The 18,946-nt window shown below is 44.3% G+C and overlaps 3 protein-coding genes across 3 annotated transcripts; 1 reads left to right on the top strand and 2 right to left on the bottom strand.

Annotated features, from left to right (window-relative positions):
• Positions 1–523: 523 nt before the first annotated feature.
• On the bottom strand, positions 524–10,174 carry paics (phosphoribosylaminoimidazole carboxylase, phosphoribosylaminoimidazole succinocarboxamide synthetase). The gene is made up of 15 exons (XM_078789919.1): positions 9,806–10,174; positions 9,310–9,735; positions 8,537–8,596; positions 7,524–8,093; positions 7,071–7,139; positions 6,691–6,827; positions 4,448–4,487; positions 4,163–4,360; positions 3,450–3,628; positions 2,343–2,522; positions 2,129–2,242; positions 1,953–2,036; positions 1,231–1,411; positions 1,006–1,164; positions 524–923 (listed from the first exon to the last, which is right to left on the bottom strand). The coding sequence occupies exons 1-15, from the start codon at positions 10,146–10,148 to the stop codon at positions 757–759; spliced, it is 2,907 nt and encodes a 968-aa protein (XP_078646045.1). The 5' UTR covers positions 10,149–10,174; the 3' UTR covers positions 524–756.
• A 1,253-nt stretch (positions 10,175–11,427) lies between these two features.
• ppat (phosphoribosyl pyrophosphate amidotransferase) lies at positions 11,428–15,346 on the top strand. Its single transcript, XM_058072990.2, has 9 exons — positions 11,428–11,631; positions 12,151–12,263; positions 12,330–12,475; positions 12,541–12,613; positions 12,687–12,838; positions 13,731–13,858; positions 13,924–14,145; positions 14,969–15,089; positions 15,171–15,346. The coding sequence occupies exons 1-9, from the start codon at positions 11,428–11,430 to the stop codon at positions 15,344–15,346; spliced, it is 1,335 nt and encodes a 444-aa protein (XP_057928973.1).
• A 372-nt stretch (positions 15,347–15,718) lies between these two features.
• Positions 15,719–18,871, bottom strand: LOC131130096 (uncharacterized). The gene is made up of 5 exons (XM_058074243.2): positions 18,835–18,871; positions 18,418–18,487; positions 17,100–18,350; positions 16,982–17,024; positions 15,719–15,935 (listed from the first exon to the last, which is right to left on the bottom strand). The coding sequence occupies exons 2-4, from the start codon at positions 18,476–18,478 to the stop codon at positions 17,014–17,016; spliced, it is 1,323 nt and encodes a 440-aa protein (XP_057930226.2). The 5' UTR covers positions 18,479–18,487; positions 18,835–18,871; the 3' UTR covers positions 15,719–15,935; positions 16,982–17,013.
• Between the last annotated feature and the right edge of the window lie 75 nt (positions 18,872–18,946).

Here is an 18,946-nt window from a genome sequence, read left to right on the forward strand (position 1 = left end):
CTGCAGGCCTCACTTTCAGTGTTCATGAGTCCACCATAAGAAAGACACTGGTTAAAAATGGTCTGCATGGCAGAGTTCCAAGACAAATACCACTGATGAACATAAAGAACATTAAGGCTCATCTCAAAAACTAACGCCTCATGTCAGAAAAAGAACACCATACCAACAGTAAGATATGATGGTGGTAGTGTGATGGTCTCTGGCTGTTTTGGTGCTTCAGGACCTGGAAGACTTGCTGTGATAAATGGAACCATGAATTCTGCTGTCACAATTCCACACCACACGCTACCAAAACTTCCTGAAGAATCATGTATGCCCAACTGAAACAAACTTGTGTGACACACACACACACACACTGTTATTTTTTAAATGGCATGATAGTGTGACTCATCTATTGGCCTAAAACTACTGGAAGTGACTTGAAGGTTAAAAGATGTGGGCTTGCCATGTGGACAAATACCTCCCTCTTGTGTTCTGCAGATGGGTGACAATAAATGACAAAGGATAGATTCATTTATTTATGAAGGCGTATTTTATGCTTTATTGAGTTAATAATTTCATAATCAGTGCACAGACAAGGCTGTGATATTTTTGAGTGATGAAATGTATGAAAAATAACGCAGACCACATTTGTTACAAAGTTTATCAAATTGATTTCAATGGAATGATTAGGAGAGTTACAGATTGATGTTAATCAGACTCCTAAAAAAAGAGGGTTATGTCGAGTACAAGCAGGCCAGTGAGGAGGCGGTCAGCTCAGAGGCTGCAGGCCTGCAGCTTCTTATCTGCAATCTTGAGGGCCACCCAGGTGTTGAGCATGGAGGCCCTCAGCTTGCACCACACCAAGTGGTCAGTCAGTCCGAAGACCTGAGCCGCAAACCGAGCTGCCGCCTCAGGAGAGAGGATGGTGGAACAGCCCAGACCTGTGGCAAAACGGCAACAAGAGGCTTGCTTATGCCAATCGAGCTCTTCTGTCCAGTATATGAGAAACCAAAAGGCACTTACCGCTCGGCATGCGGAGGGAGGACCAAACATCCTGGGCGCCCCAGTCGGGTGTTAGAGGTGGGCAGTTAATGACAGGATAAGCCGTGTTTCCAGACATCACAGGCCCGAGGCCGTTGCTTCTACCGGCCACCGCCACAAACACAGTAGGAATGCCATCTCCTGAGGGATGGACACAGGTATGCTATGACGTCACAGGAGCCACTTACTGTGAAGATGTCCACTCACCTTCATATTCCGCTTTAATGCGCAGAGTCTCATCTGGGCCTTTGTGAGCCGAGGTGACCCTAAGCACACAGGGAATGCCGTAGGAGAAACACGCCTTCTTGATCTTCTCGCAGTGGGCCATGTCAGAGGTGGAGCCCATCAGGACCACCACTCTACCCCCGGCCTGGGACTCCAGCAGCAGCTGGGGGGGAAACGATATTAGCCACATTAGTCAGTGGGTAGTATTAAAAACATTTCCCTTTGAGAGGAGAGTGAGTGGCAGACAGGAAGTGACATCGGCAATGAGATTTCAGCTATGGCTGCAACAGTAGCCCTTGTTTTTTTCCAGGATTATTGTGCCTGTTGATAATTCCAACCCGGAATAAAAGTCTGTTGTTCTGGTGATCAAGTGTGGTGCAAATCACAGTAACATCACAGACACCTAGCGACCAGTGGAGAATGCTACATCATCGTGTTTGTATTTTTGTTCATTTAGCCATTTTTATGCTTGAAAGTACTTCATTTAGGCAAAATATACTACCATTTGCTTACATATCCATTTCATTTGGCTAATAGGCGGTGACCAAATCAAAAAATCAATATTGTGACCTAAAGCCCTTTAGATGCTTAATATGGAATCATGAGTACATTCCAGCAAAAGAGTAGATTAAAAGGAGTACAAACAAACACCAAAAATAGTCTCCTGATAAGCAGTATGAGCATAAAGGGATAAAGAAATGCACCTTGACCCTTTCGGAAACCCACTCAAAGTTCCTCTTGACCATCTGCATTGCTTCGGGGGTGACCTCTTTGAGGTCTCGGTACACCTGGAGAAAGAACAAAGTCCTGCTATTGACCTTTTTAAAAACAATCACAGCTATTGATTTCTTTGTTCAAAAGAAAAAGCAGCAACACTGACCTGTTTATCTTTTTGTTGGCTTCTGTCTCCAGCGGGCCACAGCCTCCATGAATCATTGTCGATCACATCAGCCAGAACGATCTCCTGAGTCTTCACGTTCACACCAAACTCAATCTGGGACAGAACAAAAAGAGCGGTTCAATCTCAGTAGCACAACGTCAGGCTCTACCAGCAGGGGGCAGCGTCGCACACACACACACACACACACACACACCTTCATGTCCACCAGCGTGCAGTTCTGAGTGGCCCACGCCTTCTCCAGGATCTCAAAGATGGCCACCGTGCTGCGGTTCATCACGTCCACCTCACACTGGCCGATGGTGAGGCCGGCCAGGCAGAATTTGGCCTCCAGAAGTTGCTCCTCTGACCACTGGGGGTCGTTGTTGGCGTCGTCCTGGAGCACAAAAGCAGATGGTTGCCATCAGCTGGGCATGGTAGGGGAGCACATCACTGCTTTGTGGCATTGAGTGGACTAAATAGCACAAAGATACAGTAGCCAGATACAGAGCCAACACTAGCTTCTTAGGCTCACTTGTGAATGCACAAACCTCATTATGTGAAACTTTGGCACCATTTAACACAAGAATTGTAGCTACATTCATAAGTAGCGTTTAGAGTAGTAAAAAAATGCATTTTTCACCAAGTGTACACATTTTTTGCCTGAATTAACTATTTTGAAGCACACAAATGACTAAATAAACTGACACAAGGCAGAAGAATTAATGTAGTAGGCTACAATGGCCAATAGGTGTCGCCAGAAGAGGCGGTTATTTCAGGGTTGAATTATGTCACAATAATGACATAATAATCGTAATAGTAATAACACCATAATCATCATAATTCACAACAAACTAAAATAACTCAATTTCCAACGTCACTTCTTCTCCACCCAGCACTAAGGTCCTGTTGGGATCACATTTACTGTGACACATGAGCAGGTGTTTTATTTTTGTCGTGAATGGCTTACTCACTCTTATTATGTCAGTGGAAAAGCCATTTAAAGCCACCATTACATTGGGTATAACCTTTATATGAATGTAAAGGTGATTATATGGGTGTTATTTCATGTCTGGAGGCCTCTTGTGTTAAAGACTGTCTCTTAAGATCATTAACATGTTTTCAATCCATTTGATCTGCTTCAAACTGTGAAAATAATTATCATCATTTGATGAGAAGTTGATACCAGACAATGGCACTCATGTCATGCTGATGTCTGACAGTGGGACCTTGTGTGGCAGTGTGACAGTGCACAGTTCTGTGTGAAATGCACTCATGATTAAATCCTGTAGCGACTGTAAACATGACGCGGCAGTACACTCACTTTGAAGAACATCTCCATCTTGAGGGGCGAGAAGCGGTAACCCTCCTTAACACCCGGGTTCCTCTTCAGGAAAGACCCTGTGGCTACCCTCCGACACACCCACTCGATGGGGATCATCTCACAGTGGGCTGCAATGAACGCCGTGTCCGAGTGCTGCTTCACAAAGGCTGTCTTGATGCCTTTAGGGGTGGGAGGAGAAAAAAAAAGAATGCGTCTCAAAATGAAAGGGAAGTGAGGTCGGTCACGTTCTGCCTAATTAGACAAGTTAGGAGTCACAAGGTGGTCATTGACACAACTTTGTGGGTCTCATGGCCCACTCATGAGCAGCAGATGTGTTACAGTTAGCCAATTAATTTAATGTAACCATAAAGTGGAGGCACGCAAGGAAATGCAGCACATGACAGCATTTGTGTGGGATATGTCTCAAAAAGAACAAGCATAGACATTTTAATATATTTGAAAAGTTAATTGTTTTAACTCACATACAGTAGTCTAGAAAATCACTACACTCTACACAAATCAAGAAAATAAATCATTTGACATGTTACTCTAGTGATGTGTGACCAGCAAGGGTCAAGTGTCAAACTATACAAGAGTGTTGTGACTGTTTCAATTGGTAAGAAACTCTTACTTCCAAGTATTTCGCATAGCAGTAAATGCACCTGCACTATTATGCTTATCATTATTAATAATGACAGTAAATGTGTGTTTACCAGATTCCTGCAGCAACTTAAACACGCAGCTCGTCGTTTTGTTAGCGATGGCCGCTTTGCCCTCCATCTGGTCTTTTCTAGCGGCATTCCCGGCCGTGATCTGGTCCTTGGACTGCACCAGGACCAGTCCGGGCTGATCCAGGAGCTCAAAGATCTGCTTGGTCTTTCCCTCGTTCAGCTTCTGGCCGATGCTCAACTCTACACAAATGAGCGTGACATTGCATTGAGAGTCGCGTTATTTTTGACATGTGAAATATAAAACAGGCATTCATTGCGCTACTGTACCTTGCGTGAGAGCCATGGTTCTCTTCGGCAAGCCGTGGAACTATAAGGACACAAAAGCACAAAGTACTTAAGAGTCGCACAACTTTGTGAAGTTGTAAAAGACAGGCTGCGGGCAGGAGGCGTGCAGAGAGGAGAAGCCGGAAGTAGCGCGTTTCTTACATGCTGAAGCAGCCAATCACAGCCTTCAACTGACTCAGACGACCAATCAGACGAGCGCATTGGTCGCGCCTGTGAAGGAGGAAGACGCCCTCACTATATATTTCTTACAAAAAATGACGAACTATCTGGGGTTTTTTTTTCAAGTGTCACCATCTTTCGCAGTTTGAGTAGAAGACTGATGTGAAACAAAGCTCCCTGCTATCGATTCACGCCACAGAGGTGATTTTTTTAAATCAACTATCTCTCAAAGTCGCCTGCACTTCCAAAGATGCTTAGTGTGAAATCTGTGCGATCAAGAAAAAAACAAAACCACCAAAAAGTAATGGCGGTTTTAAAAGCCATACTTTGGAATACAAAAGCTGATGTGTTGTCACGTTTGACTGACTTTTCGTCTTGTTTATGTGTTTTTTAATGTACAACTTTGTGTAGGAAACAAATGTTCCTGTTGTGACACGTGCTCAGAGCACGAGCTTTGACAAGACAAGCTACAGCACCAGACGCCCCCACTCCAAAAGCTGGTCAGCTAGCAAGTTAGCTTGCTGCTTGGCGAAGTGACAGAGGCGAGGCCAGGATGGAGTTCGAGGAGTCCGGCATCGGAGAGGAGTGCGGGGTGTTCGGCTGCGTTGCGGCCGGAGAGTGGCCTACACAACTGGAGGTGGCTCAGGTCTTGACTCTGGGACTTGTGGCGCTGCAGCACAGGTATGCAAAGCCAGCATCTTTGCTTGAACCTTTTTGGTGCGTGGGTAAGTTGCTTAACTTTTTGAGCTTGGAAGTAACTAACCTGACAACATGCCACGGTGAGTTATTTGTTCAATGAAGGTAAACCTAAACGCGTCACAACTCTTTTTTTCTTGTGTGTTCCTGGCATTAAGGTGCGAGAAGTTTGTGTCGATATAAGTCTGTGTGATATGTTCACGGACCGACGCTGATCGTTCACGAGCATGGAAATAAAGCTCAGGCTTTACTTCTCCCTTCACTATTATTCTTCCTATTCACTATGAATAACGTCAATATTCGCCATGTTGAAAAACGTTAAAAATCACTAATGTTTAAGCTAGTGGTGGCCATCTGCGGCACATATGGGGTTTTTATTGGCCCACGGCACATTCTTAAAGCACAATTAAACAACTTTAAAAACTTTTAAAAAGCAAACCTGGACAAAATGGCAAATAAGCATAAAGGCTATGAATAATACTAATATACTTTGTCAGCTCTGACACATTTTTAAAAATGGTGTCATCACGGGAGTATTGCATAGCGTTCTGAGCTGTGATTCAGGGGTTGGGCTGTAGGGGGAAGTGATGTTTGCATACTAGTCAGCGCCAACCCAGGAGGTGAAGAAGAGCTGTGTTGGAAAAAGTTTGGGCTCCCCTGGCCTGAACAGTTTCCTTGTAAACATAGTTTGGACACCACTATTAACATAACAGTGTTTAAACATAAACATAACAAGTGTTTTTCCATTTCGGGCAATTCTGATGGGTCACCATTTGAATTTAAATGCCCTAAAACAGGGCTATAAAATGAATTTGTTCCAAGGGCTACACCTCTCTATTCACTCTTATATAACGTGAATTCAACACTCTGCTATCCTGTCACATTTTACCTCACCAAAGGTCCAATATAGTCATAAATTGGTTAGCATGATTAATCTGTTCCAGAAGGTCAGACTCAAACCGAATCAATTATTTCCGTAAGAAATGTAAATCCAATTAATTTGTTCCGTTGACTCAGAACACCATTTTATAGTTTTACATGCAGTAAAAAAAATCAAATTCATATTAAAAAAAACCCCAAAAAGAGATAAATGATCATCTAATGCCACTTTTACCTTGATTGAAGACTTGATAGACAGAAGGGATGGGCAGAAATCCACACCACCTTTGTGTTTTGTTAGGAGTTAACCAGCGTGTATGCTAACTGAGGTTCCACTGTAGAACTCAATTGTCCTCACAGGAGAAGACATACTGGTACAGTCACGTGACTTGTCCTCACACAGGCTGTGTAATTTAATTTAAACCATATTTCCACGTGACCTTATCTGACTGCATTATTATTATTATCATCATTATAATTATGATTATTACCTGTGTCTCTGGAGGAGTATCTTGTGAGGCCATGGAGCAGACTGAATGGACTTCTATTATAGCAATGTGATTCTGCTCTTCTTTAACTGTCATGTTGTCACAGTCTTTTTGTTTCATTGTTGTCAGGAAAGTGTCGTCTGGAGGAGGAAAAAGGACAATTTTTTATTTTCATGAATGCCAAATTCAGTTGGAGGTTTCTTTCGGCGGTCACGTCATGAGTTGTCTTCTGTCCACGTTGACAAATGTCCCACTATCCCTAATTTCATTAAGAGGCGCCATGTCAAATCATGGGACTTGGGAGTCGCTGGGTTTGACGTTACAAAGGCTTGTGGATGTCATGTGATGTACAAAGTTGTTGCGAAATCGAGCACATGTCTAACCTTCATCCTCAGCCTTTCTCTTCCTCCCTCTCTTGGTGGACAAGGTGTCCCTGTGCGCTTCAGAGGAGCCTTGAAATGTATGGAAAATATATTTTTTAATCACATAAACACATGACTCATATTACTGCATTATTATATTGTCATCTATCCTAATTTTTTTATTAATTGGGTAAGACTGTCAAAGTATTGACCAAAACATTTCACACAGAACAGGGATACAGGAAATGTCAGACCAGATGTTGTCATACTTACAAATTTTCTTTTCTTTTTGACTATGGGATGCCATGTTGCTGTGTGAAAGTGTACATGGCAATATAAATCGGTATAAAGCTACAGGTAAAATACTAAATGTACTGTCTCTGACAGGGCTATTTCAGAATCTGTGAGAAAGGGGTTACATTGTGAAATGTGTTTTTCAATGTATACTCATAAGTTGTGTTATATTTCGCTCACCTGTTGGTTGGTGGTCTTGGTCCAAGTGGGGACGACTTTCTCCTTTCACCCCTTGTTCTCCTTTTGGCATTGCCGTGAGGCTTATTGGTGAAGCCGAATCAGAGCTGCATGTTCTCTCCAGGGCGGCCGTAATATCGGCCTTGGATGAATAAATGTCCTCAGGTTGATTTTCCAGCATAGAAAGTGGACCTAAGTCCATGTGGCGGTCTGCGTCTGTAGGTGAGCACCTAGCCCTGCGATTCATAATGGCGTCCACCTCATCATAGAACTTCATGAGGCGCCTCGGATCGCCCTCATCGACCTTGCCCTTGTGTAGGGAGCGGTACAGGTACTTGAGGTTCTTGTACTTAGTGTGGCACTGCTTCCAGTCGCGCTCGATGCCCTGCTGCATCAGCTTGTTGGAGATCTGCACAAAGATGTCCCTCTTTCTGGTTGAGCTCTCCAGTTGGAGTTGCACCCGGTCATCAGACCAGACCCGGATCAACGCTCGCACCTCCTGGTCGCTCCAGTTCCGACCTGTGTCGGACATGGTGACCCCGTGGAACTGGTCACCGCGGGATGGATGTAGATCTTAAGATGGACACCAGATAGAATAATTGAAAGTACGGTCAACGCTCCAATGAGTGCCTGTATTCACTTAACCTACAAAAGCACCTAACCAAGTGCCACCTCTAATTAGTGGTGACAAAAACATTGGCATTAACAAATGTGGCTGTAGGCAACCTCCAGATTACATTTTTATTAACTGTGCAAGATTGCAGTCGCTGGATTTGAAGTGTCGCGAGCAGTGTTGGGAATAACACCATTATTCTTTTCCCAGTAACAGGTCATGAAATGACCATTTCAAATGTTACAAGTAGCTTTATAATGCTCGTGCTACTCAGCCGCTGGTGTGAACTTTCACTGCGACCTAGGTAAATCAACACCTCAGCTAGAATTACAGTGTTTCTATAACAAGAAGGTGAGTAGGGGGACATCAGTCTCAAGCTTTGATGGTGTGTTTGTTTTTTTACCTTGTCCTTTCCATTTTGGATCCTTGTCACCATCTCCATCATTATCGTTGCTACTGTCATCTGAGAGAACAGACAACAAATAATATAGATAAGCACAGTGGAGCCTTTATGTCAAACACAATCCTTTCAGAACAACAAATGTTCATACCACAACATAACATAGGAGGGATGCCACATGTGTGTTATCTGGTAACTCTGGGACATCTACTTCCACGTTGCTGTTGAAAGTAATTGTCACTGTCAAACAAGTATTTTAGGATACTATCTGCGGCAATATCCTGGGTTCTGTATTAAAAGCAAAGTCAGGGATAACTAAAAAATATCAGAGAAAGTAGCGGTCTCCACACATGCAACGATACACACAGACTCAGACTGATGTGTGCTTCACAAACAGTCTGACAAAACAGAACTCTATCACCGCACATAACTTGAGTCGTTTGTGTTGTGTAGCTGTCTGACTGTTTTGTGTCTGTTAATGTGTCAGGCAGAGAGCACTTGTGTGTGCGTAGCATGAGTGAGGAGGAGGACAACTGCAGTGCACTTGTGGCAGTAACTACATTTGCTGATACTCTTTTTTTTTCGCTGATACTTTTTTTTTTTTTTAGCAGCACTAACGCACAGACAAGGCTCATGGATGGGAAATCTCTGAAGGTTATATTATATGGAAAATTTCTGATTAGTCTGGTATCTGAACCCCATACTGACCCCATCCCTATCATCTATTACAACTGTGACGCTGCTATTTTGCAGTGTGAAAGAGGCAGCACACATACCATCGTCAATCTCTATGGCAACCTCATTTTCTGACTTTTCTGTCTTCTTGCCATCATACAACCTCCCCTTCATCTCCAGAGACGTGTCCTCCGGGCAACGGTCCATCAGAATGGCCTCCACCTCGTCATAAAACCTCATGCACTTCCCCAGGCTACAGCTGCCCCTGGCCTCATGTGCGGTCTTAGCCATCTTGTAGTCGTACTTGAGGTTCTTGTACTTGGTCCGACACTGCTCCCAGTTGCGTACCACACCGTACGTCCGCTGCATCTTGCGAGACATCTCTTTGAAGATATACTTGTTTCGGAGCGTGCTCTTGAGGCGCTCTCGGACGTGGGGGTCTGCCCAGACCCACAACAGGGCACGCACCTCGTCGTCTGTCCAGTGGCGGCCATTTTCCTCTGCCCCGCTGGCTGGTGTCTTTACTCCTGTTTGCGGACATGTTGGTTGAGATTGGAGCTTAATGATAAATCATCATCATCACAGCAGAACTTTTACCTTCCTGCATTTGAGCCGAGGAGATTTCTCTTTGATGAGCTGCCCCCTCCTCCAGCCTACCATCCACCCCGGTGCCTGCCAGGATGCCCGCTTGGGGCCTCCTACTGGCCAGTCTCATGCTTCTGCACTGAGCCCTGCAGTCCCTCCAGCTACGCACCACACTGAGCCGCCTCAGACGTTCTGAGATGAGCTGGAATGTGACTGTGCTCTGAGCCCCGTGCTGAGCCACCACCTCGTCCCACACCGAAACCAGAGCCAACACCTCAGCCTCCCCCCACGGCCTCTCCATTGAGCCGCCTCCTTCCTCCTCCTGTCCTTTTTGCCGCCGTGCTCCTTTCTCCATGTTTCGAGCTGACCTGGAAACGCTTTCATCCCCTCCTCCACCCTCCTGAACTAGTCTGTCTCTGCTGCTCGGTTCCCTAGGCAACCAGGCGGTTAAGCCTGAATGCAACGCCTTCTTGCAGGAAAAGCAGCCTCACTACTGGCTTAAGCTGTGTACCGAAGGGGCGGGGCTGAGTATGTAATTCTAGAAGCAGCTTGGTGAATAGACTGCAGCGAGGAGATTCCTGTTTGTGTGGCAGCTCTAGTTTTAATCTTCTGAAAGCCAGCATACACATACAAGGACATTATTTTTCTTTCAACAACATGATACTAAAGCCACACCATATTGTGGTGATATCACATCACACACATTTCATTGAAAACAAGACTGTGGCAAAGTTAGCAAAAGGTAAAAGTTTCATCCAAAATGTCAGAATGAAAATGTGTATTTTTGAGTAACATCTCCAGCTTCACATTGCATTAAAATTTGGCACATTTAGTAGCAAACCGTCTGTAAATGTTAAGTGGATCAATGACTAAGCAATTTTTTCTGTGTTGCCATGGCCAATTGACAATTTAAAAAGGTTAAAATTTGGAAATACACTCATATTAATAAAGCATAAACATAAAGCAAACAGGGTAGGTATTTTTCACATGACCTACATTTTTGCTTTACGCAAAATTCACACGTCTGTCTGAAACTGACTGCTGGCACAAATGTATATTGTGTTTGCGACTTCAGCGCCAGGGACCAACTGTGGATCACATTTTTTCTCCAAAATACTAAGGAGGCGCACACAGCACAATCTCAAAGTATGAGGTGGTTAAAGCTTTTCATTCCCCCGCTATCAAACCTGTTTGCTTCGCCTCAAGGCGTATGTTACTGTTGTAAATGTCCATTCATGTTAAGTCCTGCAGAGAAGGAATTATTTCAAACGTTCTGAGTTTTTAAACTATGTACTTTCATAGTAAACGAAGCAGACATATCCTTTCCTAAGATGCAACTTGGTTCCATTTCTGGTTCTATGGTTATCATATTTTCCCTCTTTGCCATTCGTTACTGTTACTGTTACCTTTTGTGGTGGCATGACAAAAAGCGACTTCATCCTTTTTATCATCTTTATACGTTAACGTGTGTCTCCTCAGGGGTCAAGAAAGTGCTGGAATTGTTACAAGTGATGGAGCCAGTGCACCAACATACACGACCCTCAAGGTAACACTTCACACACACAACATAAAACTAATATACGAAACCTTGCAGTATTTTTAATTGTATCCCCCACGATCTTATTTCACAGGGCATGGGTTTGGTGAGTACCGCCTTCCCACCAGAGGCACTTTTGAAGCTACGCTATGGCAACCTGGGGATCTGCCACACTCGCTACTCCACTACGGGCATGTCGGAGCTGCAGAACTGCCAGCCCTTTGTGGTGGACACGCTGCATGGCAAGATAGCTGTTGCGCACAACGGAGAGCTGGTTAATGCACACGCCCTACGGAAGAAGGTCAGTCAGGCCCATACACTGGATTCAGTCGCCCCTCGGCACTGCTACGCTGGGCGAACATACATTTTTAAAAATAATTTTACTAGGAAAAAATATTAAAATAAAATTCTAATTTGTATTTGTGGTTTTAAAAGTTGTCAGCTACAGTTAAAATATTACATAATTGGTAAATAAATGTATTAGAACACAATTATGAGAATAGATTATTAGCTTTAGCATTCTCATGGAAATTTTGTTAAATATGGAAAAAAAACGCATCCTGTATGATCAACATTAACGTTTGACTTTTAGGTCATGATCAGTGCACCAAAATGTAACTGGCCCTGTCTGTGTAGAATTAATTGTTGTAACGGTGTGTTCAAGCAGCTGAAGCAAAAAGGAGTGCACTACCAGGCTGTGAACAGCAGAGGCGCTGTTGGTTCATTTTCAACTAATTTACCAGAAGTGGTTCATTTTTCTGTTCAATACAACACTGCCATGGAACGTTGATGGAAGGGGGGATTCATATGTGGTGTGTAGGTCATGCGTCACGGTGTGGGTCTGTCCACCAGCTCGGACAGTGAGCTCATCACCCAGTTGCTGGCCTTGACTCCGCCCATGGAGGAGCTGGACGCCCCCAACTGGGTGGCCAGGTTAGACTGACACAGTTTATCCAGCAGCGAATACATAGCCTTCAATGGTCTCTTCTTTTTTGGTAGAATTAAGAACTTGATGACCGAGACGCCGACATCCTACTCGTTGTTGATGATGTTCAAAGATGTTATTTATGCCGTGCGAGACCCCTATGGCAATCGACCCCTCTGCATTGGACGTGTTGTCCCCGTCTCCAAACTGCACAAGTCAGGTAGTCTTGATCATGTTTTTGACCTGACTGCTATTGATGAACTTGTCTGGCTGTCTCCTTGTCAGCTGGTGGTGAAGCAGACACAGAGGGCTGGGTGGTGTCGTCAGAGTCCTGCAGCTTTCAGTCCATCGGTGCCAAGTATGTCTTCATAATGACCCTAACAAGCCAATTCCTGATTCCTGCTACTGACCACTTATTCGTCTCTCATCAGGTATTACAGGGAGGTCCTTCCAGGAGAGATCGTCCAGATATCCCGACATGGAGTCAAGTCTTTAAGCGTGGTCCCTCGTCGCGAAGGGGACCTTCCTGCCTTCTGTATATTTGAATACGTTTACTTCGCCAGACCAGACTCGATTTTTGAAGGTGCCATGTTATTGTATTTTTCAACAATTTGAAACAATTCTCAGAGGTACCACAATTGTGTATTGCAAATCCAGCCTTGATGCTGGAATTTAGACAGTGCTTTTAGTCCAAGATACACTATTATAGAACAACTCTGTACCGTCTAATGTAATAGATGTAATACGGCAACGTAACATTAAGAAGTGGGACAGTAGGACACAAACATTAGCAACACTAGCACAGCTATGTGAGCTAGTGCTAACATTTTAACAGCAACATAATGTTAGGTTAGCAAACAAAATGATCAGACTTACAGCTCAGTTGGCAGCGCTCCTTGCAGGATTTTAATATCTGTAGCGAAGCCTGGAGGCAGGTCAGGAGTGGTATCATGTCCATTAGGAAGGGGTTTGTCTCCTGTTTGGTGCTGATAAAGAAGATCGAGGAACACATTAGTGTTAGAATATCACCTTTGCAATATGAAGAATGATGAATGGCCTTTACTCGTCACTTATACGAAGGTACAAGTGGGCGATAAAAGGAGAGGAAATGAGAGGAGTACAGTGTGGCACTGACAAAAAACAATCTGCAACATAGGCTCCATTATGGTCTTTTGATCGATCCATCTACCTTTGCAAAGCCGACAGCTCTTCCAAGATTTTTAACTTGTGATTCATAGTCTCAGTCAGCGTGCCAACAGCTTTGCCCACCACATCAGTCATTGGCTGGGCACGTAGGACTGCTGTCTCCATCTTACGAATTCCGCTATACACCAGGTTCCTATCGAGTTATGAATACGTAGATGTATTCGACATCCTTGATGGGAAGAATCAAAACTCCTGAAAGCAACTACATGACTGTCCAACATCAGGCAGCACATAATAGCACACGTTACATACTGTATGTGTCATCACAGGTCAGATGGTGTACACCGTCAGACAGCGCTGTGGTCAACAGTTGGCCATTGAGGCTCCCACAGATGCAGACGTGGTTAGCACCGTACCAGAGTCGGCCACCCCCGCCGCTCTAGGTTATGCCCAGCAGGTCTGTCTGTAAACTAACATCATCAACACCAGCAGCTTCCTCCTAACAAATCTCCCTTTCCTCAGTCTGGCCTGCCCTACATAGAGGTCCTGTGCAAGAACCGCTATGTCGGGAGAACATTCATCCAGCCCAACACCCGCCTGAGGCAGCTGGGAGTGGCCAAGAAGTTTGGCGCCCTGACGGACAACTTCGCTGGCAAGCGAGTAGTGCTGATTGACGACTCCATTGTCAGGGGCAACACCATCTCCCCAATCATTAAACTGCTAAAGGAAGCTGGCGCCACAGAGGTCTCTCACACATGCATCATCACACTGTATTCATGTCACAACATAAAACATTTAGAGACGGAGACAAAGAATGACAATTTCTTACCTGCTGGACAGTTTAATTGCTTTGCTTCACTGATCAGCATTATCTTCAAATTAGCATCAGAACCTGTTGGCCAGCTTGCTCCTTTAAAAGAAAATTTACCTGCATTTCTCCAAGTCACTGCTGTATGTGAGTGACAGGAAGAAAAGCTGTTGGTTTGCACACATATCTCTAGACTATAAGATGGCCTGACTTTTTCAGGTAATTGCACTTATTAGCATTGCACTGCAAGCAGGTAGTAAGGTATCTTCCTCCAATACCTTTAATCACACCTAAGGAAGAATCGCTTTGACTTACTACAGCAAAAATAAGCAACCAGTGATGTTCAGTTTTTCCAAATTTCACTGATTGGTTCATACTACTTCTGTAGTTTGTTCTTATACGGATGCTTGTGCAACATAAAAATGTGCAGCTTTCCATATTGTTGCATTATGCAATTGGATTCTTAATTGTTAATTAAGACTAAGCTTTCTTGTTGATAGAACATGTTGCCATTTAATTATATTTAAAATTTGACAATAATAAAAAAGTTGTATTCCGTATTACACAGGCTTCTTTGCTTTTATGGCTAAAGTCCACCTATCAACCAGCATATCGGCGTTTTCATTTCACCGGCTATTCAATGAGTCGGTCATCATTAAGATTCAATTCAGTCCAATTGGCCGTGGTGCTTTTTTTTCTTAAACACAGAAATTCATTAGCGAAGATGTTAAACTTCTCCCGATTTGAAATCCTCCACAGGTCCACATCAGAGTGGCCTCTCCACCCATTAAGTTTCCTTGTTACATGGGCATCAACATTCCCACTAAAGAGGAGCTCATCGCCAACAAGCCAGAGTTCCAGGACATTGCTGGTTACATTGGTATGTGCTTTGCAAGAAGTGAGGAAAAATGCCTTATTGTTGCACAACAGTTCACAGAAGCTGTGTGATGATGTTGTATAGGTGCTGACAGCGTGCAGTATCTGACAGTGGAAGGTCTGGTGTCAGCGGTGCAGAAGGGGGTGGCCTCCCTGCAGAGTGATAGGATGATCAACTCCACTAATGACAAGTCAGGCAGCAGAGTGGGTCACTGTACTGCCTGTCTGACTGGGAAGTACCCCGTAGAACTGGAGTGGTAATTGCGGAGTCATGCCCACTTCTTCAGTTCCATATGTAAAAAAAAAAAAAAGATTCCATCCACATCTATTACAGAAGCTGAGAATGTCGCCTCTACTGAACACTAGTGGTTGTAGTGAGCACAGCCAATGTATCTGTGGCCTTTGTGTTATGTAAATACAGTTATTTGCCCAAGTCTTTTGTTAACCAATTTTTATATTTCAACATTAAATGTAAAAAAAAAAACCCTGCACAAACCAGCGACCAAAAGTAGAAACTTTTCATTTTATGGTCAGATTTGAGTTTTGTACTTAAATGAACTTTTTCTTTGTCATCTAATTTTGAACATGAAAGACTGATCACAAATAAAAACTTTGAAGCATCCTTTGGTGGGTAACTCGCATGCAGTTTTATTTAAATTAACTCAGTAAAGCACAAGTCACACTTTGCTAACACATTGACTACTACTACATAAAAAAACAAGTTCAAAGACGTTTATAAATGTACAATTTTTATATAAAATGCAGACTGAACCTTGTGAATGACATTTAGTCAAAATCTGTTGTCACTGATGAGATACCAGGCAGGAGGTCAACATCTTGTCACCATTTTCTGTTCACATGAGGGAGACAAAAAAGTTAATGGATTTTCTGTCATGTATTTTGTGTATACCTTACATGTTTTATTTATAGGTAACATGTTTAACTAAAGCGCAAAGACAAAGCGTTAATTGCAGAGGCTAATATATATATATATATATATATATACATACATATACACACACACACTATTATGCTCACATTTGGCCCTTTGTAGCGAGTTGTGGACTCCTATAGAGCAGCTCCACAAAATAACTCGCACAGTAAGGTTTCTAGTTTTTCCAGAACCTGCACCTATTCCAGCTATGTTTCCAAAAAGGTCTTAATTTATTCCACCCACGGCCCGCCTCCAGGGACACCCACTACACTGATTAGTCCCAGTCAGCTTGTACCAGGGTAATCCCATATAAGGAAGTCACGGGCTGCATGGACCCGGTGACTTCTCACAACCCTTAGAAGTCAACCCTGAAGTCAGTTAGCCGGAGTGAGAGAAAACTCAAATCAAGTGGTTCAGAGCCATCCCAAACTTCTTTCAGGGCTCACTTCCAACTGTGCAAACCTCATTATCTGAAACGTTGGCACCGTTTAACACAGGAATAAAATGAAACTTATAAAAATAAAAACTTTAGCAGCGACAGTTGCAATCAAGCGCTTGGGCTAACTTGCAATGAGTCTCTTACAGCGCTCTAGAGGAATTTTGTCCAACTCATCTTTGCAGAATAGTTGTCATTCAGCCACATTGAAGGATTTTCCTGCATGAAGTGTCTTTTTAAGGTCACGCCACAGCATCTCAATAGGATTCGGGTCAGGGTTTTTACAAGGCCACTCCAAAGTCTTTCTTCAACCATTCAGAGGTGGACATGCTAATGTGTTTTTAGTTCATTGTCCTGCTGCAGAACCCCAGTTTGATGTCCCCCCCCCCACCTAATAATAATAACTTCATTTAAAAACTACACTTTGTGGTCAGTTGTGTTGTCATTGACTAATATTTACATCTGTTTGATGTTGATCATTTAAGTGTGACAAATAACCTTAGTGGCGATAATAAAACACTCTCACCTCTCAAAGTAGTTTGTACCCATATTTGTATTTTATGGACTTCCTGTCAACAAAAGAGCAAGAAAGATGTGAGCAATGGGTGAGGAAACACCTGCTGTGATATGGGATGGACGTTCACCAAGTCTGGAAGTTTCCGCCCAGCCGCTGGAAGTGTTCAACATGCTCCAATTCGAAGCCTTTGCATCAGTTGTGCAGAGGCGGCGCCTTAGCATCTCATTGCTGTACCGTTTGGACCCCGGAGAGTAGGGGTGCTGTCGCTTTGCCATGGATTGGCTCTCCCACACTAGATCCCTATGGCGCTTCCTCAGCACCAATCGTTGCGGGGATAGCGCCAGCGCCACAAGGGTTGAGGAGGAGTGTTGCTGGATGGCCTCGGAGCTCCTGGCGCATATCCGGCAGGAGGGCCTGTTGAAAGATTTGCTCTGACACACAAACTTGTGGTAGTGTCTGGCAAAGTCTTCGTCCAGGTCCTTTTGGGAGTAAGGGACCTGGCCTGATGGCAGGCAGGAGTCGAAGGACAGCTGACGCCAACGCTTAGGGGTAGACGGCTGAGGGGAAGACGGCTGTGGGGAGCGCAGGCAGGAGTCAGGGTGGAGCATCCTCTGGAGAACAAGGGGCTTTCGTAGCGGCGATGACAGCAAGACAAACTTTTCAGGTGTTCTGGGGCTGCCCAGCATACAGGAGGACTTTGGGCTTCTGGAGAAGGTCTGAGGTGACTTGCTGAGGTTCATCATTTTCGTCTTTAAAGGACTTTGCCTCGGCGGGGAGCTATACATGTCGCTGCTTACAGAAGGAAAGCTGCCAGACAGCAAGAGCCTTTTGGCCCTCAGGGTCATGTCAGAAGAATGTGAAGGACTGAAGCTGAACAAGCCCGGCTTCTCTCCCACTGTGAAGGTCTCATTCAAGTTGCGTTGCGGTTTGGGAGATTGAATACTAGAAAGATCCATCACCAGTATGGGCTTCTCTCTCTGCTCCCTCATTGGTGAACGCTGCCAGCTGGTATGATTGGTTCTTTCTCTTACGTCAATACTTTTATGAGTGTTCTCCTTCGTTGTGGTCCGTCTGTGGATTTTGGCGGCATGCCGTACTGTCACGTTGAGGGTGTTGTTGAGACCGCTCTTATTGGGCATCCGTCGCCACTTGCGGTACCTCCTCAGCACCACATCTGCCACCTCTGAGACGTGCTGCCGCTGTTGGGCCCGCCCGATTTTATCTATCATGGCCGGGTAGAGGTCAGACAACGTGCTGCCTCCACTCCTCAGGCTCATCTCCAGCTGCTCGTCCTGGTCCTCAGGCAGGGTGTCCATCTCTGAGAGGTTTCTCTGGCTGTCATCTAGCAAGCTCACCGCTACCTGGGAGAACACACTTTCTGCAAGGAGAAAAGACGTACTTTTATTGTTGCTGTCACTTCCTGTCAGGGTTCTTCCCGCTCTTACCATCGTCATCTGCACCCAGCTGACCTGATATTTGAGTCTCATCACCACTGTCTTGCTGCATGAGCTCCAGCTGTTGAAAACAGACTCATTAAAAACACATTATCCATTCATCTTTGTGGATGGACAACAACAATGGGGAAGAAGGGGGGTCTCCTGTATTAACTTCTTGGCCACAAATTTGATTCAAGAGGAGACTTGGGGAAGCACAAAAATGGAGCATCGCAGCCAAGTGGAGACTATGGAGCATAACACTGCAGAGTCCGGAGTGAGCACAGAAATGCTAATTTATCTAAGAGAAGATTTCTATTCCAGTTGTGGACTAAGCCAGTGTGTTTATTTTGGTAAAATTACTGGGAATGGCGCCTTCTTTTGTCTCGGTAAAAGCATCAATAGCGTCCAGACAATGTGAAAACATACCCGAGAGGTTCCTGAAGCCTCTTGTGCTGTGGTGGGGGAAAAAAATACATGAATAATCATGTTTATAGTAGAAACTATATTTCTCAATAGTGAGTGGTGGGTGGATACATAC

This window comes from Doryrhamphus excisus, linkage group LG4, assembly GCF_037039965.1.
Source record: "Doryrhamphus excisus strain RoL-2023G ecotype Guam linkage group LG4, RoL_Dexc_Guam_v1.1, whole genome shotgun sequence".
Taxonomy (NCBI): domain Eukaryota; kingdom Metazoa; phylum Chordata; class Actinopteri; order Syngnathiformes; family Syngnathidae; genus Doryrhamphus; species Doryrhamphus excisus.

Excerpts from the sequence above, each read along its gene's own strand:
- paics (XM_078789919.1), bottom strand. The coding sequence starts at position 10,148 with ATGGAGAAAGGAGCACGGCGGCAAAAAGGACAGGAGGAGGAAGGAGGC. Across the intron at positions 7,140-7,523 it reads CCAAGACCACCAACCAACAG|GCTCCTCTGAAGCGCACAGG; the intron begins GTGAGCGAAATA and ends ATACATTTCAAG. Across the intron at positions 4,361-4,447 it reads AACCATGGCTCTCACGCAAG|AGTTGAGCATCGGCCAGAAG; the intron begins GTACAGTAGCGC and ends TCATTTGTGTAG.
- ppat (XM_058072990.2), top strand. The coding sequence starts at position 11,428 with ATGGGTTTGGTGAGTACCGCCTTCCCACCAGAGGCACTTTTGAAGCTA. Across the intron at positions 12,614-12,686 it reads TTTCAGTCCATCGGTGCCAA|GTATTACAGGGAGGTCCTTC; the intron begins GTATGTCTTCAT and ends GTCTCTCATCAG. Across the intron at positions 13,859-13,923 it reads CTCTAGGTTATGCCCAGCAG|TCTGGCCTGCCCTACATAGA; the intron begins GTCTGTCTGTAA and ends CCCTTTCCTCAG.
- LOC131130096 (XM_058074243.2), bottom strand. The coding sequence starts at position 18,478 with ATGCAGCAAGACAGTGGTGATGAGACTCAAATATCAGGTCAGCTGGGT. Across the intron at positions 18,351-18,417 it reads GCTGGGTGCAGATGACGATG|AAAGTGTGTTCTCCCAGGTA; the intron begins GTAAGAGCGGGA and ends TTCTCCTTGCAG.